We start from the raw sequence: 19,682 nt of genomic DNA, 5'->3' as shown, positions 1-19,682 counted from the left end.
GCATTATTATTCTTGTGTTTCCTTTCAGTTGGTTACAATTGCGATGTTCTAAAATACTAATCCCCTTTGCATGGGATTTTACCATCTTTTATCACCATCTGTGTAGGGATTTCCCCCTTATTTAATTTAGGGGATCTGTACATTCAGCGTGAGTTCATAGATTCTGCTGCTGAACTGAAAGGATTTAGCCTGGCCTCACATTATAAAGTTTATGCATTGTGTTAGCTCTTGCTGCCTCTAATTATAGCAAAGTGCTAGTATCTTTGATGCATCTGTCTCTGGTTTAACCACCACCGCCTTCATTAAGAGTTGTAAACTCAGAGACTGCTCAGGAAGTTGAGAAATGATTCAATCTTATTGGCTCAACGTTTTGGGGTTGGCTCTGCATAACTGGCGGATACTCAAAGGACAGAATACATTTCTGGTCTTATTTATGTTGCCCTTCAAAGTAGCATGCGGCAGGTTTTGAAAACGGCCTCATGATGGTTGCAGACTCTTTCTAAGACATGTATTTGCTCTCTGTCACTCAGGAAATCCCACTGTCAGAAATCCTGCAGTTGGATCCACCTCGGGACTTTACAAATCTGGCTCAAGGCAGCAACCCTCATTGTTTTGAGATAATAACGGACACCATGGTGTATTACGTTGGAGAGAATCTTGGAGGCAACTACCAGAATCACGCCCTGGCTGCCACAGGAGTAGGTTTAGATGTTGCTCAAAGCTGGGAAAAGGCTATCCGGCAAGCTCTGATGCCAGTAACCCCACAAGCCAGTGTCTGCACCACAGCAGGTCAAGGCAAAGAACACAGTAAGTGATTCTCATCCTTCTAACTTGTCGAGCCAATAAAAGGATTTTAAAAAGTGCCATGTAAAGACACGATTAATTGGCAAATTATACTACATAATGTAGTTATGCTTTTTTTTGTGAAGATACCAACATTTTATTTTCTAATGCAGTTCAATTGAGATTAATAATGTATTTTATCTGGATGGTCCTGTGAATATAGTCACTTGTTATATGAGAAAACCTTGGTAAATTGATAAAGGCAGACCTGAGACTGTTGTTCCATCTGTTTGATTTCCCAGGATAAATATAAGACCATAAGAGATGGGAGCAGAATTAGGCCATTCAGCCCATCAAGTCTGTTCTGCCATCTCATCATGACTGGTTTATTATCCCTTTCAACCCTTCTGCCTTCTTGTAACGTTTCATGTCCTGACTAATCAAAAACTGAGCAACCTTCACTTTAAATATACCCAATGACCAGTCCTCCACTTTTTCTCTTTCTATCATCTTTTCTCTTCACCCCCACACATGCTTTTTCCCACCACTCTGCCACACATTCTCTGCACCAGACAATAAATATCTTAGATCTGGACTTGTACTTAAGTTTAGTTTTGGTTAATGCATCAGTAAGTTTCAGTATGACCACCTGAATTCTGGCATGTTACCATTGCTTGCTGCTGGCTCAGCAGTGTTCAAAATTAACATGATTTTCTAAGAAACTCTCATTACAAACTCACTATCATTATTAACACCTACTAAGTTTGCTTATCTTCTCTCTCCCTGGCAGATTAGAGCTTCAATAGTGTGAAAGTTAGTGTAGAAGTGTGAATTCAATCTTGTTGATTCATCTCCTAAAACAGACCCATAACAGTTTCTGAGCCAGTTGAGGCTCCTTATCCACAGTGGCGTTGGATGTCATCAGACTTCATGATGCTGATAATCTTCTCTCTGTTTCCTGATCTCCCTTTTAATGAGAGTCCAGAGAGGATTCACTGGTCAGAACACTGGCTGATTTCCCAAGTTGCTGCCCTCTAGGTAACAGGCTAAATGATCGTGCTCTGATAACTTCCAATGGAGAATAAATTATCCTCACGCTAGTATCATTTCCCCTCGGCTGCTGACACGTTGCCGGGTGTTATTTGGGAGAACCCCTGGTTGTTTTTTCATTAGCAAATTTGCATTGATAGCCTGAACCTCACAATTGAGTGATTAGGATGTTGGATTTGTTAGTATTCTACATCATTGGAAAATCAGATGTTGAAAATTACCAGGAAAGACATGCAAAAATGCATTTCACGACAGAACTTTGCCCTGCTGATCCGTATTTGGTTCAGAATCTTTATTATGCATCTTATGAGTTGTCAGCTTGTACAGTGATCAGTTGATTCTGTATTGTTTGATAGATCTGGAAATAAAGTCTAGATAATGAATTTGCCATCCATGTCCTCTCTGGCCTATTGGCAATTCAACTATAATGCTAGTGATTACAGACTCCCTTGAAATGAAGTAATCCTGTGAATGAACATAAAGAAAAAAGTTTTTAGTTTAGTTATACTCCTTAGGAGGAGCATCTGTTAAAAGAAAATTAAATTAATGGGGGTTTAAGGGACTTGTAAGAAAAATTATGCACTTTCCAGTAACCTGGCGGTATTGCCCTTAGTCCTCATTATAGCTTAACATTTCTGACCGAATCCAGATGCAGGATCTGAACCGAAACATTTTCCTTTCTCGGTGCTGCCTGACCCCCTGAATTCCTTCAGTAATTCTCCAGGTTCCAGCATCTGCAGTCTGTTGTCTCTCTTGTAGCAACTCTCATTAGGTCCCCACGTGTGCACATCCAAAGTGAACAAGGAGCGCTCCTTTCCCTGTCTTTCACACTGAGAAGGAGATCCTAAAGTTAATTACAACTCAGAAAAACACAGTCTGAATACTAACCTTCAGAGATGGGAGGAACTGCCTAGACTCAAGGTTGTGGGAAACAAGTTCTAGTCCATTTAACCAGAGTATCTGCAATCTTGCTCTGTAGATACCAATTTAGGTTTTAAATTTTAAATATGTTCTTTATATATTGTTTAAACCTTCCTTTATCTACCTGCGATTTATTACTGTTTAGTTTCATTTTTTTCTATAGTCCATAGACAATAGTTGTGCAATCCTCTTTTTTTGTAATTTTAAAGAGGAAAAAGATAGACCCATGGCAACAAAGCCCCTATTTCAATTTTGATGTACTATGTATGAATACTGTAAGTACCAAGCAAGGTTTACTAGGTTATCTGGAAATCTGAAGAAAAGTAGCTGCCTGAAATTCTCATTGTTCAGGCAGCATGTGGAGACAGGAGCGATGTTTCAGGTCAATTATCTTGTACCAGAACTAGGTTCTTGTTCATCATTTCTAATGAAAGGTCATTGAATTGTAATGTTCCTCTCCACGTGCTGCTTGACCTGATGATTTTCTAGCAGCTATCTCAGAGTTTTCAGCGTTTTTGAAATCAGTGTTGCCACTCCTCCATGCAAAGTGTTTCCAAGGCAGCCGGGTGAAGTACAGTTGCATGGTATTTTTGGAGAAAGAAGTCTTTTTGAATAGTTTTGCTGATTCCACGTGCCCCTGGGTCTACTCAGATGGCTGTGTGTTCTACATCTTACCAATAGGGACACCTAAACAACTATTCATGTCAGAGCCTCCTGTATATCGGTGAGACCCAATGTACACTGGGAGACCGTTTCGCTGAGCACCTACACTCCGTCTGCCAGAAGAAGCAGGATCTCCCAGTGGCCACCCATTTTAATTCCACTTCCCACTCCCATTTTGATTCGTCCATACATGGCCTCCTCCACTGTCATAATGAGGCCACACTTAGGTTGGAGGAACAACACCTTATGTTCCATCTGGGTAGCCTCCAATCTGATGGCATGAACATCAATTTATCTAACTTCTGGTAATGCCCTCCCTTCACCATCCCTTTTTTCCTCTCTCACCTCATCTCCTTGCCTGTCCATCACCTCCCTCTGGTGCTCCTCCCCCACTTTCTTCCATGGCCCTCTGTCCTCTTCTATCAGACTACCCCTTCTCCATCCCTGTATCTCTTTCACCAATCAACTTCCCATCTCTGCTTCATCCCTCTCCCTTCAGGTTTCACCCATCACCTTTTGTTTCTCTCCCCCCTCCCCCCACCTTTTAAATCTATTGCTCAGCCTTTTTTCTCCAGTCCTACAGACGGGTCTCAGCCTGAAACGTTGACTGTACTCTTCTCTATAGGTGCTGCCTGGCCTGCTGAGTTCCTCCAGCATTTTGTGTGTTTTGCTTGGATTTCCAGCATCTGCAGATTCTCTCTTTGTTTGTTCATGTCAGATCACTCTTATATCAGCTTGCCAAACAAGAAAATCATTTGGTCCAGTGACAGATTTGCATTCCATCTCCACGCATAACTTCATAGGAAATAAATGAAGAGAAGAACCCTTAAAGACAATTTAGTATTGAAATTCAACCCTAGTTCACATGCACCAAACTTGTGATATAACAATGTATGGTGCATTTTGTTCCTTGCAAAATTCAATCCTGCTGAGCCTTGTGATGTTCTTGAATTTCAGAAGCAGAGTACAGCATGTATCTACATATTACATACTGAATGTTTGCAACCAAGGGCAAATATCTGCCCTTGTGTTTTTTCACTCTGTTTGTTGTTTTCCCGATACAGTATTGTTCTAAGTAATTCAAAGAAAGCATTTGGGCTTTATCTTGAGTTATTTGTATTCGCAGAACCAAAAACCAATCTTTTTAACTGGAATGGTATGGAAGTTGTAGAAGCTACAAAAATGCCATTGAGTGAGTTGGTGCGTGGGGGGGGGGGGAGGGGGAATCAAAGAGAGAGCAGGTTGAGTAGCTGAAGATTCTGGAAATAAAGTATCTTGGGAGCTGGTGCAGTGCTGGTTTTAATTTAACCAGATGCTTTTAGTTTAACTTGACATTGAGGAAACGTAATGACTGAGCTGAATAACAGGGTCTCACGAAAGATGCAGTTGAAGGAGACGCACGTGACTGCAGATTTTGGAATCTGGAGCGTAAAAAAAATGCTGGAGGAAGTAATTGAAGGATAATTGGTGCTTTTCCAAAAGAGGTGGTAAATCTGAGGGAGAGAAATTAGAATTTAACTGATTTTGTGTGCTCATTCTGTCAAGTTATTTTGATCCGGAATGCTTTGCATGTTCAGAAGGGAAATATTACCAAGGCAGACGGGAGAGATGAATAGAGGAAGGACTGACAGTTCAGGGTTGATCTAGGGATTGCTTTCAGCGCTGTGAGGTTTTGTAATCTATTTCCTGCACCTTCCTTGAGGACTGATCATTGTAGGACTGTCTGTGAGCGGTGTATGATTGTTGTGTGTGCGCATGGCTCCTTAAGGGAAAAGTGAGATCTTCTGCTTTCCATCCAACTGTGGACCTAGCAAATGCTGGGCACTCAGCGTGCCAAGATGCATTTCTGGCTTTAGCACGTTCAAGTCACTGGCTCACAGTGTTGGTCATAATTAGTGGGACTTGATGTTGCTGATGCTTAGCTGCTTCAGGCTGGACTGAACCAGGCAAAGTTGTCCAGCAGCCTTAATTGTAACAGGTTAACATCAGATCTGAGATCGTGGAAATGACGATAAACACCTCCAGAAGTCTTTCGACCTTCTAAAGTGTTCTGTTTTTATTTACTGCTGCCTACATTTATCATAGCCCATTTCTAGAGTAGCGCAGAACACTCAAAGTGTTTTAATGCTTATCATTTTTCTGCAATATTCCCCTCTGCTTTGCACTCATCAGCTAACTGAAAGAGCTTGGAAATGGCAGTGGAATAATTTGACTTTCTTTAATCAAGGGAGCTGCCAGGTTTCTACAGTGCATCTGTTTGGCAGAACTGATGAGACCAATAACTTATTCTTTAAGAAATAGTTGCTTTGTACTTGGAATCAAATGTTTATGAAGTTTACCAAATAAAAGGCTTAGTGAAGGTTGAACTTTGGTCCATTGGGGAGCCTCTGGCACTATGACACACACCTACCAAGCATTAATTCAGTTGTGCAACAGGAAATAACTTTGAAGATGATATCCAAATATGATGATAGCATGGCCCAACTTCCAGCCAAATGCTGAAGCAGGTCTTCAGGCCAGTTGAATTGGACGGTTGAATTGAAACAAGCACATTTTACAATGTACAGAAATATCTATAGTTTAATACATTTCAATGAATGGCAGCTGTTCTCACTTCTTCACTTGATATTGTTTTGTTTTTCTCTCTTCCATCAGCTGCCACCTCCAATTTTTATTATTTTTTCTTGGTTTACGTCCACACACACCACTTCCTCCACCGGAGAAAATGAGCATTAAATATATTTTCTTCCAGAGCTCTGTCAAAGCCACAAAAGAAACATGTAGAGGAAGGAAGCAAGAGCAAACAAATTTGACCTTTATTTGCATAGTGCAGTAGAATTCACTAGAATCTGGTAATGTGAACATTCTCTAACCCCAAAGCTCTTTAATGATGGATGCAGAGCTCGGGCTGAACTCCATGCTTCCAGAGATGAAGTAAGGAGCAAGTCAATTACAAGCCAAAGAACTTAATGTCAGTGACTGGGAATTTGCTTGAATCCATGCAAAGGCCGAATATTTGGAAAACTATGTTAACTAGAGAGAATAAAAACGTTTGTGAAGTACATTTATGTCAGCCCAATCCAGAAAAGTTTTTGGATGGTTAATGGAGGTTGGTGGTGGGGGGGGGGGGGGGGGGGGGGCAGTTGGTGGTGTCGTCAGTTGATTCCATGAACTTGAATTTTCACGAATTCAACAAGATTCGATATGGATTTGTCAGAAAAATTCATGATCATGAATTTGGAATAAGAGCAGGAAAATTATTTGCAAGTTTAAATTTGAAGGGAGCTAGACATTCTATGTGCCAATTTGTTGTACAGTTGATTGTTAATTTTAAATCATAGTGTCTGAGAAACTTTCATTGACTAAAACATGAATGGATATAGGACAAGGCAGACGTTTGAGTTTTGTCAGACAGGCCAAACAGGCTTCAGGCACTACTGTTATTCCATTACCTTTTTGCTAAGAGTAGAGGATGATTTTTTCTTTCAAGTCAATGGCAACGATGCCCCACAGCAATCATTTAGGCTCTGGTTTTCTGTTTTTATATATTTGCTATGAATTAGAAGGATGGTAAATTTTGAAGAGAGTGCAAAATTGGGAAAGAATGTTGAATGTAGAAGTGACTCATTTCACCCAACTTCATTTCGCTTGGGTTAATACTTGCTGATCTCATCAGCTTTTCCTTTTCTTCGTTAGCAACTCGTCTCCACTTCATCCTTCCTCAGCAACTTGGCTCTGCTCAGCCCTTCAGTGATCTCACCACACCCCTCCCCCATCCATTAATACATTCATTAAAATCTTTCCATCTCTGTATGAAAAAAGACAACTGATATTAACAGAATTTACGGACTTGTTAATGTCCCCACCTTTAAGCACAAAAATACTGTCACTGGTCACTTTCCATTTTATACCCCTTCTCTAAGTTGTTTCAATCCTTACACCTCTGAGCCAACACCCACAATCTTCTTTCCTCTCTCTAGAGTCTTGAAGTTTATCCACGTGGTAATTTTGTTATAACTTTTATAACTATTCATTTATGGGAACTTCTTTTCAATCCTTAGCTTATTTGAGCTCACTTTAAACGCACAGTGATCCATGCCTCTTGGAGTTATGCAGCCAAACACACCAGATGCTGTGGTTTCAAAATTCTGATGCAGGGTTTCAACCTGAAACATCGCCAATTCTGTTCTCCCCACAAATGCTGTTCAACCCATTGAGTTGCTTTACCGCATTGGTTTGTTGCTCCTGATTTCAGCATTTGCAGGCTCTTTCGTCCTTTGAAATTTCTCTCTACTTCCAAGTTGACTAAACACATCTGAGTGAATTTTTTGAGGATGTGACTAAACACATTGATGAAGGTAGAGCCATAGATGTAGTATATATGGATTTTAGCAAGGCGTTTGATGAGGTCCCCCATGCAAGGGTTATTGAGAAAATAAAGAGGCATGGGATCCAAGAGGACATTGCTTTGTGGATCTAGAACTGGCTTGCAAAGAGTGGTTGTAGGCAGGTTATATTCTGAATGGAGGTCAGTGACCAGTAGTGTGCCTCAGGGATCTGTTCTGGGACCCTTACTCTTTGTGAGTTTTATAAATGACCTGGATGAGGAAGAGGAGGGATGGATTAGTAAGTTTGCTGATGTCACAAAGGTTGGAGGTGTTGTGGATAGTGTGGAGGGCTGTCAGAGGTTACAGCAGGACATCGATAGGATGCAAAACTGGGCTGAGAAATGGCAGATGGAGTTCAGTCCAGATAAGTGTGGGGTGGTTCATTTTGGTAGGGCAAATATGATGGCAGAATATAGCATTAATGGTAAGACTCTTGGCAGTGTGGACGATCAGAGGGATCTTGGGGTCTGAGTCCATAGGACACTCAAAGCTGCTATGCAGGTTGACTCCATGGCTAAGAAGGCATACGGTGCATTGGCCTTCATCAATTGTGGGATTGAGTTTAAGAGCCGAGAGGTAATGTTGTAGCTATATAGGACCCTGGTCAGACCCCACTTGGAGTACTGTACTCAATTCTGGTCGCCTCACTACAGGAAGGATGTGAAAACTATAGAAAGGGTGCAGAGGAGATTTACAAGGATGTCGCCTGGATTGGGGAGCATGCCACATGAAAAGAGGTTGAGTGAACTCGGCCTTTTCTCCTTGGAGCGAAGAGAATGAGAGGTGACCTGATAGAGGTGTACTAGATGATGAGAGGCATTGATCGTGTGGATAGTCACAGGCTTTTCCCCAGGGCTGAAATGGCTAGCATGAGAGGGCATAGTTTTAAGGTTGTTTTGAAGTAGGTACAGAGGAGATGTCAGGAGTAAGTTTTTTTACACAGAGAGTGGTGAGTGTGTGGAATGGGCTGCTGGCAGTGGTGGTGGTGGTGGCGGAATAGATGGGGTCTTTTAAGAGTCTCCTGGATGGATACGTGGAGCTTAGAAAAATAGAGGGCTGTGGGCAAGCCTAGATAGTTCTAAGGTAAGGACATGTTCGGCACAGCTTTGTGGGCCAAAGGGCCTGTATTTTGCTGTAGGTTTTCTGTGTTCCTAACTTCCCCCATGACTTTGCTATACTATCTTGACTTTGTATTTTCCCAAATACATGTACTGAAAATGTTTTTAAACATTATTGTCAAAGCCAACATTTAATTCTCTGAGCTGAATGGCTTGCTAGACTATTTAGGAGCACATTTGATATTCAAGCACATGTAGCACATGTGGTTAAGAGCAGCAAACTCTCTTTTCTAAAGGGCATTAGTGAATCAGATATTTTTTTTTAAATCTGGATTTTCTTCCTGGCAATTACAAATGCCAGCTGCTTGTTTCATTATTTAAATTTCCCAGCTGTATTAGTGGGATTCAAGCTGACACTCCAAGATCAATAGTCGTGGTTGGTTGATAATTAAACAGTAAATAAGCCATTTTCTTCTTTTATCACTAAAGACTCACTTTAATTCCAGTTACTTCTCTCCCACTCATTGATTGCAGCTTAACAGCATTCTGTTCTTTGCAAATTTCTCTTTTCCTGCTTCCTGGACATTGCCCTCATATTGAAACTAATTTTGTCCTTTATGTAAATTTCAGTCTCTAAACTAACCTCCTTCCTGTTCTGCTTCATCTTTGCTGTTTTGTCATTTTTTGGGATGTGTGTGTCACTAGCGGGGTCCGGTTCCGTTGCCCAGTTCCCGGCATCCTCGAGAAGTCCCTGCTTTGGATCATTGCTTTCTGTGTGGTGAAGGCACCCTAAGTCTTGTTGGGCCTCCCAGGATTCTCACTCAGTGACAATGAAAGAGTGGCCATGGTACGTGATTTGAGGGTGAATTCTTAGTTGGTAATGTTTTTAAGGGCCCGCTTCACTTATCACATTGTCATAGAGGATTGACAGGTCCGGTCAAGAATTGTTCTTATGACTTGCAAGATAATACCGAGTTAGTGGATATGACCATGGTATTCAGGCTGAACTGTAGCCAGGTTAAACAATAATAAATATTTTTAGCCTGAGGTTACTTTCTTCAACTTCATTCCATTCTTCCACTTTACCTGTCTTTTTCCTGTCTTCTCATGATTGACGTTTTCCAGACTGGTACACTTTAAGATGTCTTTCATTTTCTATTAACTGTGGCTCCCACTCTACCATCGTTGACAGAGCATCAACGGCATCCTCTCTATTTCTTGTACTTCTGCTCCCAGCAAGATTAAGGACAGGGTTTCCCTTGTACTTGCCTCCACTTCAACATCCCCCAATCCACCATAATTTGTACGCCGTTCGACATCATTCCACCACCGGACTCCCTATTCTCCACATCGCTTTAAGCTTTCCCTCGACACCATTCCCTCATCAACTCCCCGGTCTGCTCTTCCAATTCCAGTTCCACGCGGTCCTTACCCAGAGAACTGCAATAACACCAGTTTCCTTTCTATATCTTTCCTTCCTATCGTTCCAGAGTCTCAAACACACTCTCCAGGTGAGGCAGTAATTCCACTTTGACTGCACTGGGAGAAACCAGTCACCTCCATTCACTCCACAAGAGTGCCCCTGAACTTTGAACCTTCTGCAACCTAAAATTTCCTTCCAACTCTCGGTCTCACTTCTACCTTGGCCTTCTACATTGCTTCAAATATGCCCACTGTGAGTTTGAGGAGCACCACGTCATTGCAGCCCATCAGACATAATAGCAAGCATGAGAGTTTCAGGTGATCACCTTTCTCTCCCTCATGCTCTGTCTTGCTTGAGGGAGACCTCAACAGACCACCTGCCAACAGATGTGTTGAATTTATCAACTTCATTTTGTCTTTTGGACATGACAGTACAAGCCCTTTGGCCTATGGTGTTAATGCTGACCTTTTGACCCTTCCCACTTACAGAGCCCTGCCCCCCCCCCATTTTTCCATCATTTATGTGCCTATCTAAGAGTCTCTTAAATATCCCAAATGCATCTGCCTCTACCATTTCTCCTGGCAATGTGTTCCACACACCCACCATTCTCTGTATTGAAAAAGAAAACTTGCCTTTGACATTCTCCCTGTACTTTCCTCCAAACACCTTTTTCTTCCTGTTCTGTCTCTGCTTGCAAGATTTCTTTTTTAATTTCTACCTCTACACCAAGATCCCATCTCGGACACAGAACGTAGGATGGGCCCTTCTGCCATAATGTTGTGCTGAAACAATTGTTCATAATCAAATAGCTAAACTTATTTATTCTGCCTACACAATGTCCATATCTTTCCATTTTCCTTACACGCATTTGCCTATCTAAACATCTCTTAAAAGTCCCTAATGTTTCTGCCTGTACCACCACCCCAGGCAGTGCGATTTTGTCCCTCACATTTCCTTGGAAATTACACCCTTCACCTTAATACCTGCCCTCTAGAAAGATGCTGTCTGTCTACTCTATCTATGCCTCTCATAATCTTATCAACCTCTATCAGATCTCCTGTTAGCCTCGGCTCCAGCGAAAACAACCCAAGTTTGCCCAACCTCTCGTTATAGAACATGCCCTCTAATCTAGGCAGCATCCTGATAAACCTCTTCTGCACCCTCTTCAAAGCCGCTATATCCTTTCTATAATGGGGGATCAGAACTGTATGCAGTACTCCAGATGCAGCTTAACTAGAGTTTTACAAAACAGCAAAATAACTTTCTGACTTTTGAACTCAATGCCTCAACGAATAACGGCAAGCCTGCCATGTTCCTTCTAAACCACCCGATTAACCTGTGTAGTCCTTTTCAGGGAGATGTGAACTTGAACCCCATGATTCTTCTGCTTATCAACACTGTTGAAGATCTTGCCCCTAATAGTGCCCTGTCTCTTTAAATTTCACCAACCAAGGTGCAAATCTTCACATTTGTCCGGGTTAATCTCCATCTGCCATTTGTCCGCCCATATCTGCAACTGAACAATATCATGCTCTACTCATAAAGTACACTGCAGATGCTGTGGTCAAATCAAGACGTACAAACAAGCTGGATGAACTCAGCAGGTCGGGCAGCATCCGTTGAAATGAGCAGTCAACGTTTCGGGCTGAGACCCTTCGTCAGGACTGAAGAAGGAGGGGGCAGGGGCCCTATAAAGAAGGTGGGGGGAGGGTGGAAGGTGCCAAGTGAAAAACCAATCAGAGAAAAGATCAAGGGGTGGGGAAGGGGATAGGCCGGAAAGGTGAAGAAGGAATGAAAGGGGAAAGCACTGTAGGTAGTAGAAGAAGGCAGAATCATGAGAGAGGTGATAGGCAGCTAGAAGAGGAGGTAGAGTGAAAGTGGGATGGTGGAAGGGAGAAGGAGGGAATTACTACAAGTTGGAGAATTCATTGTTCATACCAAGGGGCTGGAGGCTACCCAGATGGTATATGAGGTGTTGCTCCTCCAACCTGAGTTTGGCCTCATCGTGGCAGTAGAGGAGGCATTGTATGGGCTCTATTCTTTGCCAGTCTTCTATGCTGTCCTCAAGCTATCTCATAAACTTTATCCGGAATAATTCTCTCCGGTAATTTTCCTACCACTGAAGTCTATCGTTTTCAGGATCAGCCCTGGATCCCTGCTTGAATAATGAAACAGCATTAGCTACTTGCCAGTCCACTGGGACCTTAATTGTGGCTAGAGAGAACATTGGTCAAAGCCACAGCAATCTCTTCTCATGCCTCTCTCACTGACCTGGGGTAAATCCCATCAGGCCCTGGAGATTTATCCACCTTAATGCTCTGATAGGCTGGGCACTGATCACCCTATCTTCCCCGTCCTTCTTGGTAAAGTTCTCAATAAGGACCTCAGCCATGTCCTCTTTATCCAAGCAGATACTCACCCCAAGGGGTCTTGCCCTCTCCCTTGCTCTTGACGTATGAAAAGAAGGCCTTGTGATTCTCTAATCCTTCTTGCCAAGGACTTTTCATGGCCCCTCCTGGCTTTCCTAATTCCCTTGTGTACTTTTCTGGTTTCTTTATAATCCTCGAGCTTTGTTTGATTCTAACTTGCTAAGCCTTGCATACTTCTTTTTCTTCTTGACTGAATTCATCACCTCCCTTGACATCCATGGTTCTCATACCTTGCCATCCTTGTTCTTCCTTCTGACCAGAGCATACCTATCCTGCAGTGTTTTTAAACACCCTCCACAAATTGGATTGGACTTGCCCAAAACAGGTGTTCCCAATGAACTCCTCCTAGTTCCTGCCTCAGGCTCTCACTGTGCCTTGCTGCAGCTTAATACTCTCCTGCAAGGTGCATCCTCAGCCTATCTGTAGCTATTTCAAAACTTGAAGAGCCATCGGCACTCTCCGCGAACGTTTCACCCACTGAAAGGTCGGTCACCTGGCCAGGCTCGTTACCTAACACCAGGTCCAGACATTTTGTCCATTCACTTGATGATGACTGATATTATCTCTTCCTTTTGCAATTATTCCCTAGTTCACTGAATTTAAATTTATCAGATGCAATGGTGGGAATTGAACTCCATACTGCTGATTATTAGTCAAGGCCTTTGGATTCTTTGACTGCCAGAATAATTGAACCACTTTAGCAGCTGAATAGCATGTCTTTGTTTCCAGGTGCCATTACTCCCAGTTATTTCTGCCAAGTTCCTGCCCTTGGCAGACTTTCATATTGTACTAATTTTAACTTCCTCCATATTATTATCTGCATTGTTCTGTCATTCCTCTTCATTTATTTACTGAATCGCACATAGCCATACAATTACATTTTAATTCAATCTTCCAGTCTACTTGTTCACAATTAATACTTACAGATGTAACTGCCATGAAATGGCCTTTAAGTAGTCTACAGATATTGTAGATCTGAAATACAAGTTCCTGTTTTCAGAGTTACAGGCTTAAAATCATTGGCATTCTGAAATGCTTTGATGTTTTACTGCATAAAAGGTGCTTGTAATTATGTTACTATTTTAGTTGCTCTTACTAGTGATAGGATCTTGGGGAAACATCACCCACCAGCCCCCAGGAGATAATTTCTGTAAGAAAGCAAATTAATTTGTCAGGAGAAAAAATACGGGTTCCAGTTCTATGTAATTTGTAATTTTTAAAATAATAATTATTTCAGTGGCACTCAGGAATAATTAATAATAACAGAAAATGCTGGAAGCTCTGAGCAGGTCAAGAAACTGTGCTGCACGGTAGCATAGTGGTTAGCACAGCACTTGACAGTATCAGTGGCCCGGTACTGTCATTGCCTGTAAGAACTTTGTATGTTCTCTCCGTGACTGCGTGGATTTCCTCCGGAGTGGTCCGGTTTCTTTCTACAGTCCAGAGATGTACCGCTTGGTGGGTTGTCCTGTGATTAGGCTGGGGTTCAATCGGGAGTTGCTGGGCGGTGTGGCTCAAAGGGCTGGAATGGCCTATTCAGCACTGTATCTCAATAAAAAAAGAGGTCAGAGAAAAGTTAAATGTTTCATATTCAAGAGTCTTCGACAGAACCTAAGGTCTCAGAAAAGCTGATTCTGTGTCTCTTCCCACTGATGCTGTTTGATTTGCTGGGTGTTAACAGCATTTCCAGTTGCCAGTATAGATCTTGAGCATCCTCAAACCACTTTTCTATATTTTTAACATGAATTATTACAAGTAATTAGTTGCTGCGTTTGAGAGGAAGTTAGATTAATGCAAGCAAAAGGAGTTGAAAGATATGCTGATGGGGTTAGATTGCTGGATGGGAGGAGGCTTGTGTGAAATATTTGAAAAAAAAGCATAAACAAATTGGCAGAGTGACCTACATATGTGGGTATGAGCTAAGTTTATCTTGAGTAATTCAAATGATATTTATGCTGCTGGATAATAATTTCAATTCCATCATTCCATTAATTACATCTTCTCCCTATTATTTCCACAGAAGACCTATCTCTCAGCATTTCTGTATCTAATTGTCAAGTTCAGGAGAATGTGGTAAGTTGGACTTTATTCTTCCTCAAGGGCTTCAATAATATACAAAACTTTAAACTGGTAATTTAGCAGCCAAATCGTCTATAGCAGGGATTCCCACCCTGGGGTCCACAGACCCCTCGGTTAATGGTAGGGGTCTATAGCATAAAAAAGATTGGGAACACTGGTCTAAAACACAATAAGTAACTTGAATCTACAGTAAAGGACATAGCAACAAAGGATTAATAGCCCTTGGATCATCCTAAGGTCCTTTTTTGACATTTTGTTTTACACACTTATATGTTCAAAGAAGTGCATGCCTTTATATAGAATTCAGGAAGTTTTTTCCCCCCAAGATGATCACTGATCAATAAGAATGATCTGATTATATGAATTTACTGAAATCAGCATTCTAATCTGCTCTAAAAGAGTATTCAGCAGGTCAGGCTACATCTGGTTCTCTCCCCATGGATGCTGCCTGACCTGCTGGGTACTTCTGGTGTTGTCTACTTTTCAGACTTCCAGCATCTGCAGGTGCTTTGTGTTTCCATTCAAGTAAAACCAAATGTGGGGACATGACAAGTTGCAGTTGGTAACAGTTTGGGTAGATGTGTGACGGGAATACTTGAGAATGGGCAAGTGTGAAGTGATGTGTTTAAATAAATTGGAAAAGAAGAATATTTGAAATGTAAAAATCTGAAAGAAAAGATCATATATATACACTGATAGTGTTGTAAATTAATGTCCATAAAAGCAAGAGATACAAATCAAAAAGTACCTCAAACTGAAGGAGGTACTAGCTGGAGTACTGCTTGCCACTCTCAGTACTCCTTGAATTAAAGAAGATGGTTTCTAGTAAATTTAGAATGTGGAACTTCATGCCACAGGCTGGAGGCACTTAATAAACAACATAAAAAATACATTTAAAAAATTAAAGCAGTGGGGAACAAGTAAGAAAGGAGGATAAGAGGTGAAGAAACTTACTGACATAGACTTGATGGGCCAAAGCCCATCTTGTGCCTTGTGCATCATTGAAATATTCTGTCAAACTAAAACATCTATCTACATATAGTATTGGGAAAAAGACAGAGACACACGCACTTTTGCACAGCGCTGTAGTAATTTCATGTATTGCACTGTATTGCTGCTACTGCAAAAGAAAAACAAGTTTCATTACATATGTGAGTGATGATATACCAGATTCTGGTGCTCACTGAGAGTGGGAAGGGGACAGAGAGAGGAGAACCGTGATTGGGGAAGAAAGGGGCAGGGAGAGGGAAGGAGTGGGGAAGCACCAGGGAGACATTCCATAATGATCAATAAACCAATTGTTTGGAATCAAATGGCCTTGCCTGGCTGTGGTCTGCACCTGCGCCATCCTCTGCCACCTGTCTCACACCCCTCCTGCAGCGATCTACCCTCGCCATTCCCAACATCCTTTGCTCCCGCCAGATTTACAAACTCACTCTCCACTCCACGTTGCCAAATACAGTACTGTGCAAAAGTCCAGCTATGTATCTTTGCACAGTACTGTAAAATCTCAGTCAGTAATGTTGAGATTTTGAGAGTCATATCTACCTGTGGTCCTTCTCTGGAATATGCTCCCACGGTATCTATTTAAAATGCTCAGGGGAATCAAGTCATGAGATCACAAGGTCCAATGTCCTTTACCCTGATAGCTGATCTGGCTCACTTTTGTAACTCCAAGGTGAGGAAGTAGACTTGTGGTCTCACAGCTTTTAAGGAAATTGTGGTCCAAGAGGCAAGGTCAGCAAAACTTTTACCGATGTTTACACTGATCTTGTCGACTACTAATTTGCTGAAGTTCAGGGCTTGAGAGAAGTTCAGAATTACTCCATTATCTTTTCTATGGCCCATTGTTGTGCCTAAAGTTTACGAAGTCATCAGCATATTATGCATTTGCACGTTTCACAGGGAAATGATCACAAATGTGAAAATACACACAAACAGCTGAAACTGTGATTGCGGGCCTTGTGCCTAACATTTTGTGCTAAGTTTACACTTTCAGATCTGTCCTACGTATAAGTTACCAGTACTTTCCGAACTTCCATTGGGAGTTAGCTTGTCAAGAGGGAGCTGAGCGTTGCTATGCAAAGGAGGGGGGAACACGGAAACACCATTATGTTCATGAATGATGGAGTAGATTTGCAGAGGTTGTGCCTAATTTGAAGCACGTGACTGAGAATACTGGAGTGCAGAGTAAAAGCTGCATCAATCTAGAAGCAAATTTCCGTGACTGTTTATGCTGAAAATCAAAATAATTTGTCAGAGGTAACCAGCATTGCTGCGTGCTCACCTACAACTCCATTCATTGAACTTAGATCATGTGTTCTTGTTGCTTAGTGCCTGCAATTTCTGCATTTAATTGAGCAGAACTCTTTAGACCATATGTTGCAGTATTGGAATTGGTTCATTATTGTCACGTACTGAGATACAGTGGAAAAACTTTGCTTGCAGATTGTTCATACAGATCAAATCATTACACAGTGCGTTGATCTAGAAGAAGTTAAACCCATAATGCAAAATAAAAATTAACAGCTGCAGAGAAGGAGAACAGTTAAGTGCCAGATACTAACATTGTGTTGGCACGTGGCCAAGTGGTTAAGGTGTTGGTCTAGTGATCTGAAGGTTGCTAGTTCGAGCCTCACCTAAGGCAGCGTGTTGCATCCTTGAGCAAGGCACTTAACCACACATTGCTCTGCGACGACACCGGTGCCAAGCTGTATCGGCCCTTGCCCTTCCTTTGGACAACATCGGTGGCGTGGAGAGGGGAGACTTACTTGCAGCATAGGCAACTGCCGGTCTTCCATACAACCCTGCCCAGGCCTGCGCTCTGGAAACTTTCCAAGGCACAAATCCATGGTCTCTCGAGACTAATGGATGCCAAGTCAGTCTTAACTGACTTGAACTGAACCATTTAAATAGCCTTATAACTGTCCATCTTATGTATCTTCTGCCCAGCAGAAAGCAAAGCATTAATTTATCCAGGACCTTTACAACTGTATTCTGAGCAATGTCTTATGAGCAGAAGCTGATGAATATTAGAGCCACTTCTTGCAGCTCCTCCCCATAAAGGCTGTTGATTGCTTCACGCATGATAACTTCCGTTTTGCATTGGAAATTTTATAGCCAAGGTGTTTGTTCATTTGTTATGCGCCGTGTCATATGACATGGGCGATCATGGTCTTTCCACGACGGTGATTGTTCTTGGCAAATTTCTCTACAGAAGTGGTTTGTCATTGGCACTTCTGGGAAGTGACTTTACAAGATGGCTGACCCCAGTCATTATCAATATTCTTCAGAGATTGTCTGCCTGGCATCAGTGGTCGCATAAACAGGACTTGTGATTTGCACCAGCTGCTCGTACGACCATCCACCACCTGGTCCCTTGGCTTCATGTGACCGTTGCCCGAGGATGATCTGCAAGCTGTTGGAGGGACGGAGCACCTTAAGGATAACAGTGACATTTGCCCTCAGTTGCTGGAACATTGGCCACTGTTTATTGCCCTCCGTAGACGCTGCCTGACCAGCTGAGCTTCTCCAGGATTTTGTGTGTGTTCCTCAAGATTTCCATCATCTGCAGAATCTTTTGTGTCACTGATTGTATTCATCTGCCTCGGTGCATTTCCATTTTACCGTATTTAACAATGAGGAGGTATTTTGTTTTAATTGGTGAGGGATAAGTAATAGCTACAGTAAATTGCTGCCAGTTTGCTGAGTGAAAGTTCTGAAATCCTGATGATTCAGTGTGTGGCTCACTGAGCAATGTTTCCAGCATTCCAGTGCTCTGTTTCCATACATCTTCGAAGTTCCACAGTCCTTAGAAACTCGCTGAAGCCCCATTCCTACCTCCTTCAAGGGCACTGAGACCCTGTGTTTTGCATTTTCTTTACAATCACTTTGTTCACTGAAAAAAAAATTCTGCAATTCTAAAGGAAAAGAAGGATTGACAGGCCAGAGATGGGTTCAAATTCTACAGTGTCAGCTGTGAAAGTCACAATTCTCTTTTCCAAATTATTTGGAATTCTGTGAACAACTCTTCTGGGTTACGGCGATGGGAACTGCATTAGTGTAAAATTCATCTGCTTCACTGATGTGTTAGCATGGTACGCAGATCAATCATGATTACTAATTTACTTCACAATCGTCTTGTTGAGGGGAATTAGTGGCTGGCAAAGAACACTGGCCTCGCTACCATCCTGATGAGTGTAAAAATGTATGTTTATTGGACTTCCTTCCCTTGTCCCTGTGAATTTGCGTTCCTAAATGAGCTAATGTCTAAACTGAAAGTTCTATTGAGGGCCTTCATGGCTTTGAGAGAAGAGTGATGGGTGACCATGGAAATGCCTGTCCTGGGATTCAGTGGAAGCCCTCAAAGCCCTGGCCACCTTTGTGAATTGTCTGAGGCTCCAGGTCATATCCACAAGTTCTAAGTGCAGCGTTTACTAATTCTGTCTATTCCTGTTCTGCCAGGTTTTATCTTCATTCATTTTATCTAAATTAGTTGTTTGGCCCAGTGGGTAATATCCACTTACAAAGTCTTCTAAATATATCTCCACAGTGCAAAAGCTGGAACCTTCTGTAATAAAGACTTGAACTGTTAAATAAATGTGGGTTTTCATGTTAGCCTAGCAGTTCTCAATCTTTAGTTTCCTTCCCCATCAGTTTCTCCCATGCGCCCATGTTGGGTGTGTGTATGGGTCTTTCAACACTGCGGCCAAAGTTTGATGATTAATATTAAAGTCAACATCCTAAGCACTTTTAACACTGAGATCACTGTCAAGTTTTAGTTTTTCAGTGAATCAATTCAGTGAATATCCTCTCTAAGACAGTAGCTTCCTGTATAGTAACCTTGAGAAGCCACCTGGCTATCATGTCATTCGGGTGATAAATGTGT

The 19,682-nt window shown here is 42.0% G+C and overlaps 1 protein-coding gene across 1 annotated transcript in view; it reads left to right on the top strand.

The window, feature by feature from the left end:
- prkd3 (protein kinase D3) overlaps positions 1–19,682 on the top strand; it is a 363,813-nt gene that overhangs the window by 326,356 nt on the left and 17,775 nt on the right. The window contains exons 13-14 of the mRNA XM_073050552.1: positions 531–807; positions 14,736–14,788. Coding sequence (XP_072906653.1) covers positions 531–807; positions 14,736–14,788 — 330 coding nt within the window. The remainder of the gene's footprint in view (positions 1–530; positions 808–14,735; positions 14,789–19,682) is intronic.

The sequence above is a fragment of the Hemitrygon akajei genome, chromosome 7, assembly GCF_048418815.1.
Source record: "Hemitrygon akajei chromosome 7, sHemAka1.3, whole genome shotgun sequence".
NCBI lineage: Eukaryota > Metazoa > Chordata > Chondrichthyes > Myliobatiformes > Dasyatidae > Hemitrygon > Hemitrygon akajei.
The sequence above is the reverse complement of the archived record's forward strand: the minus strand, read 5'-3'. Positions and strand labels throughout refer to the sequence as shown.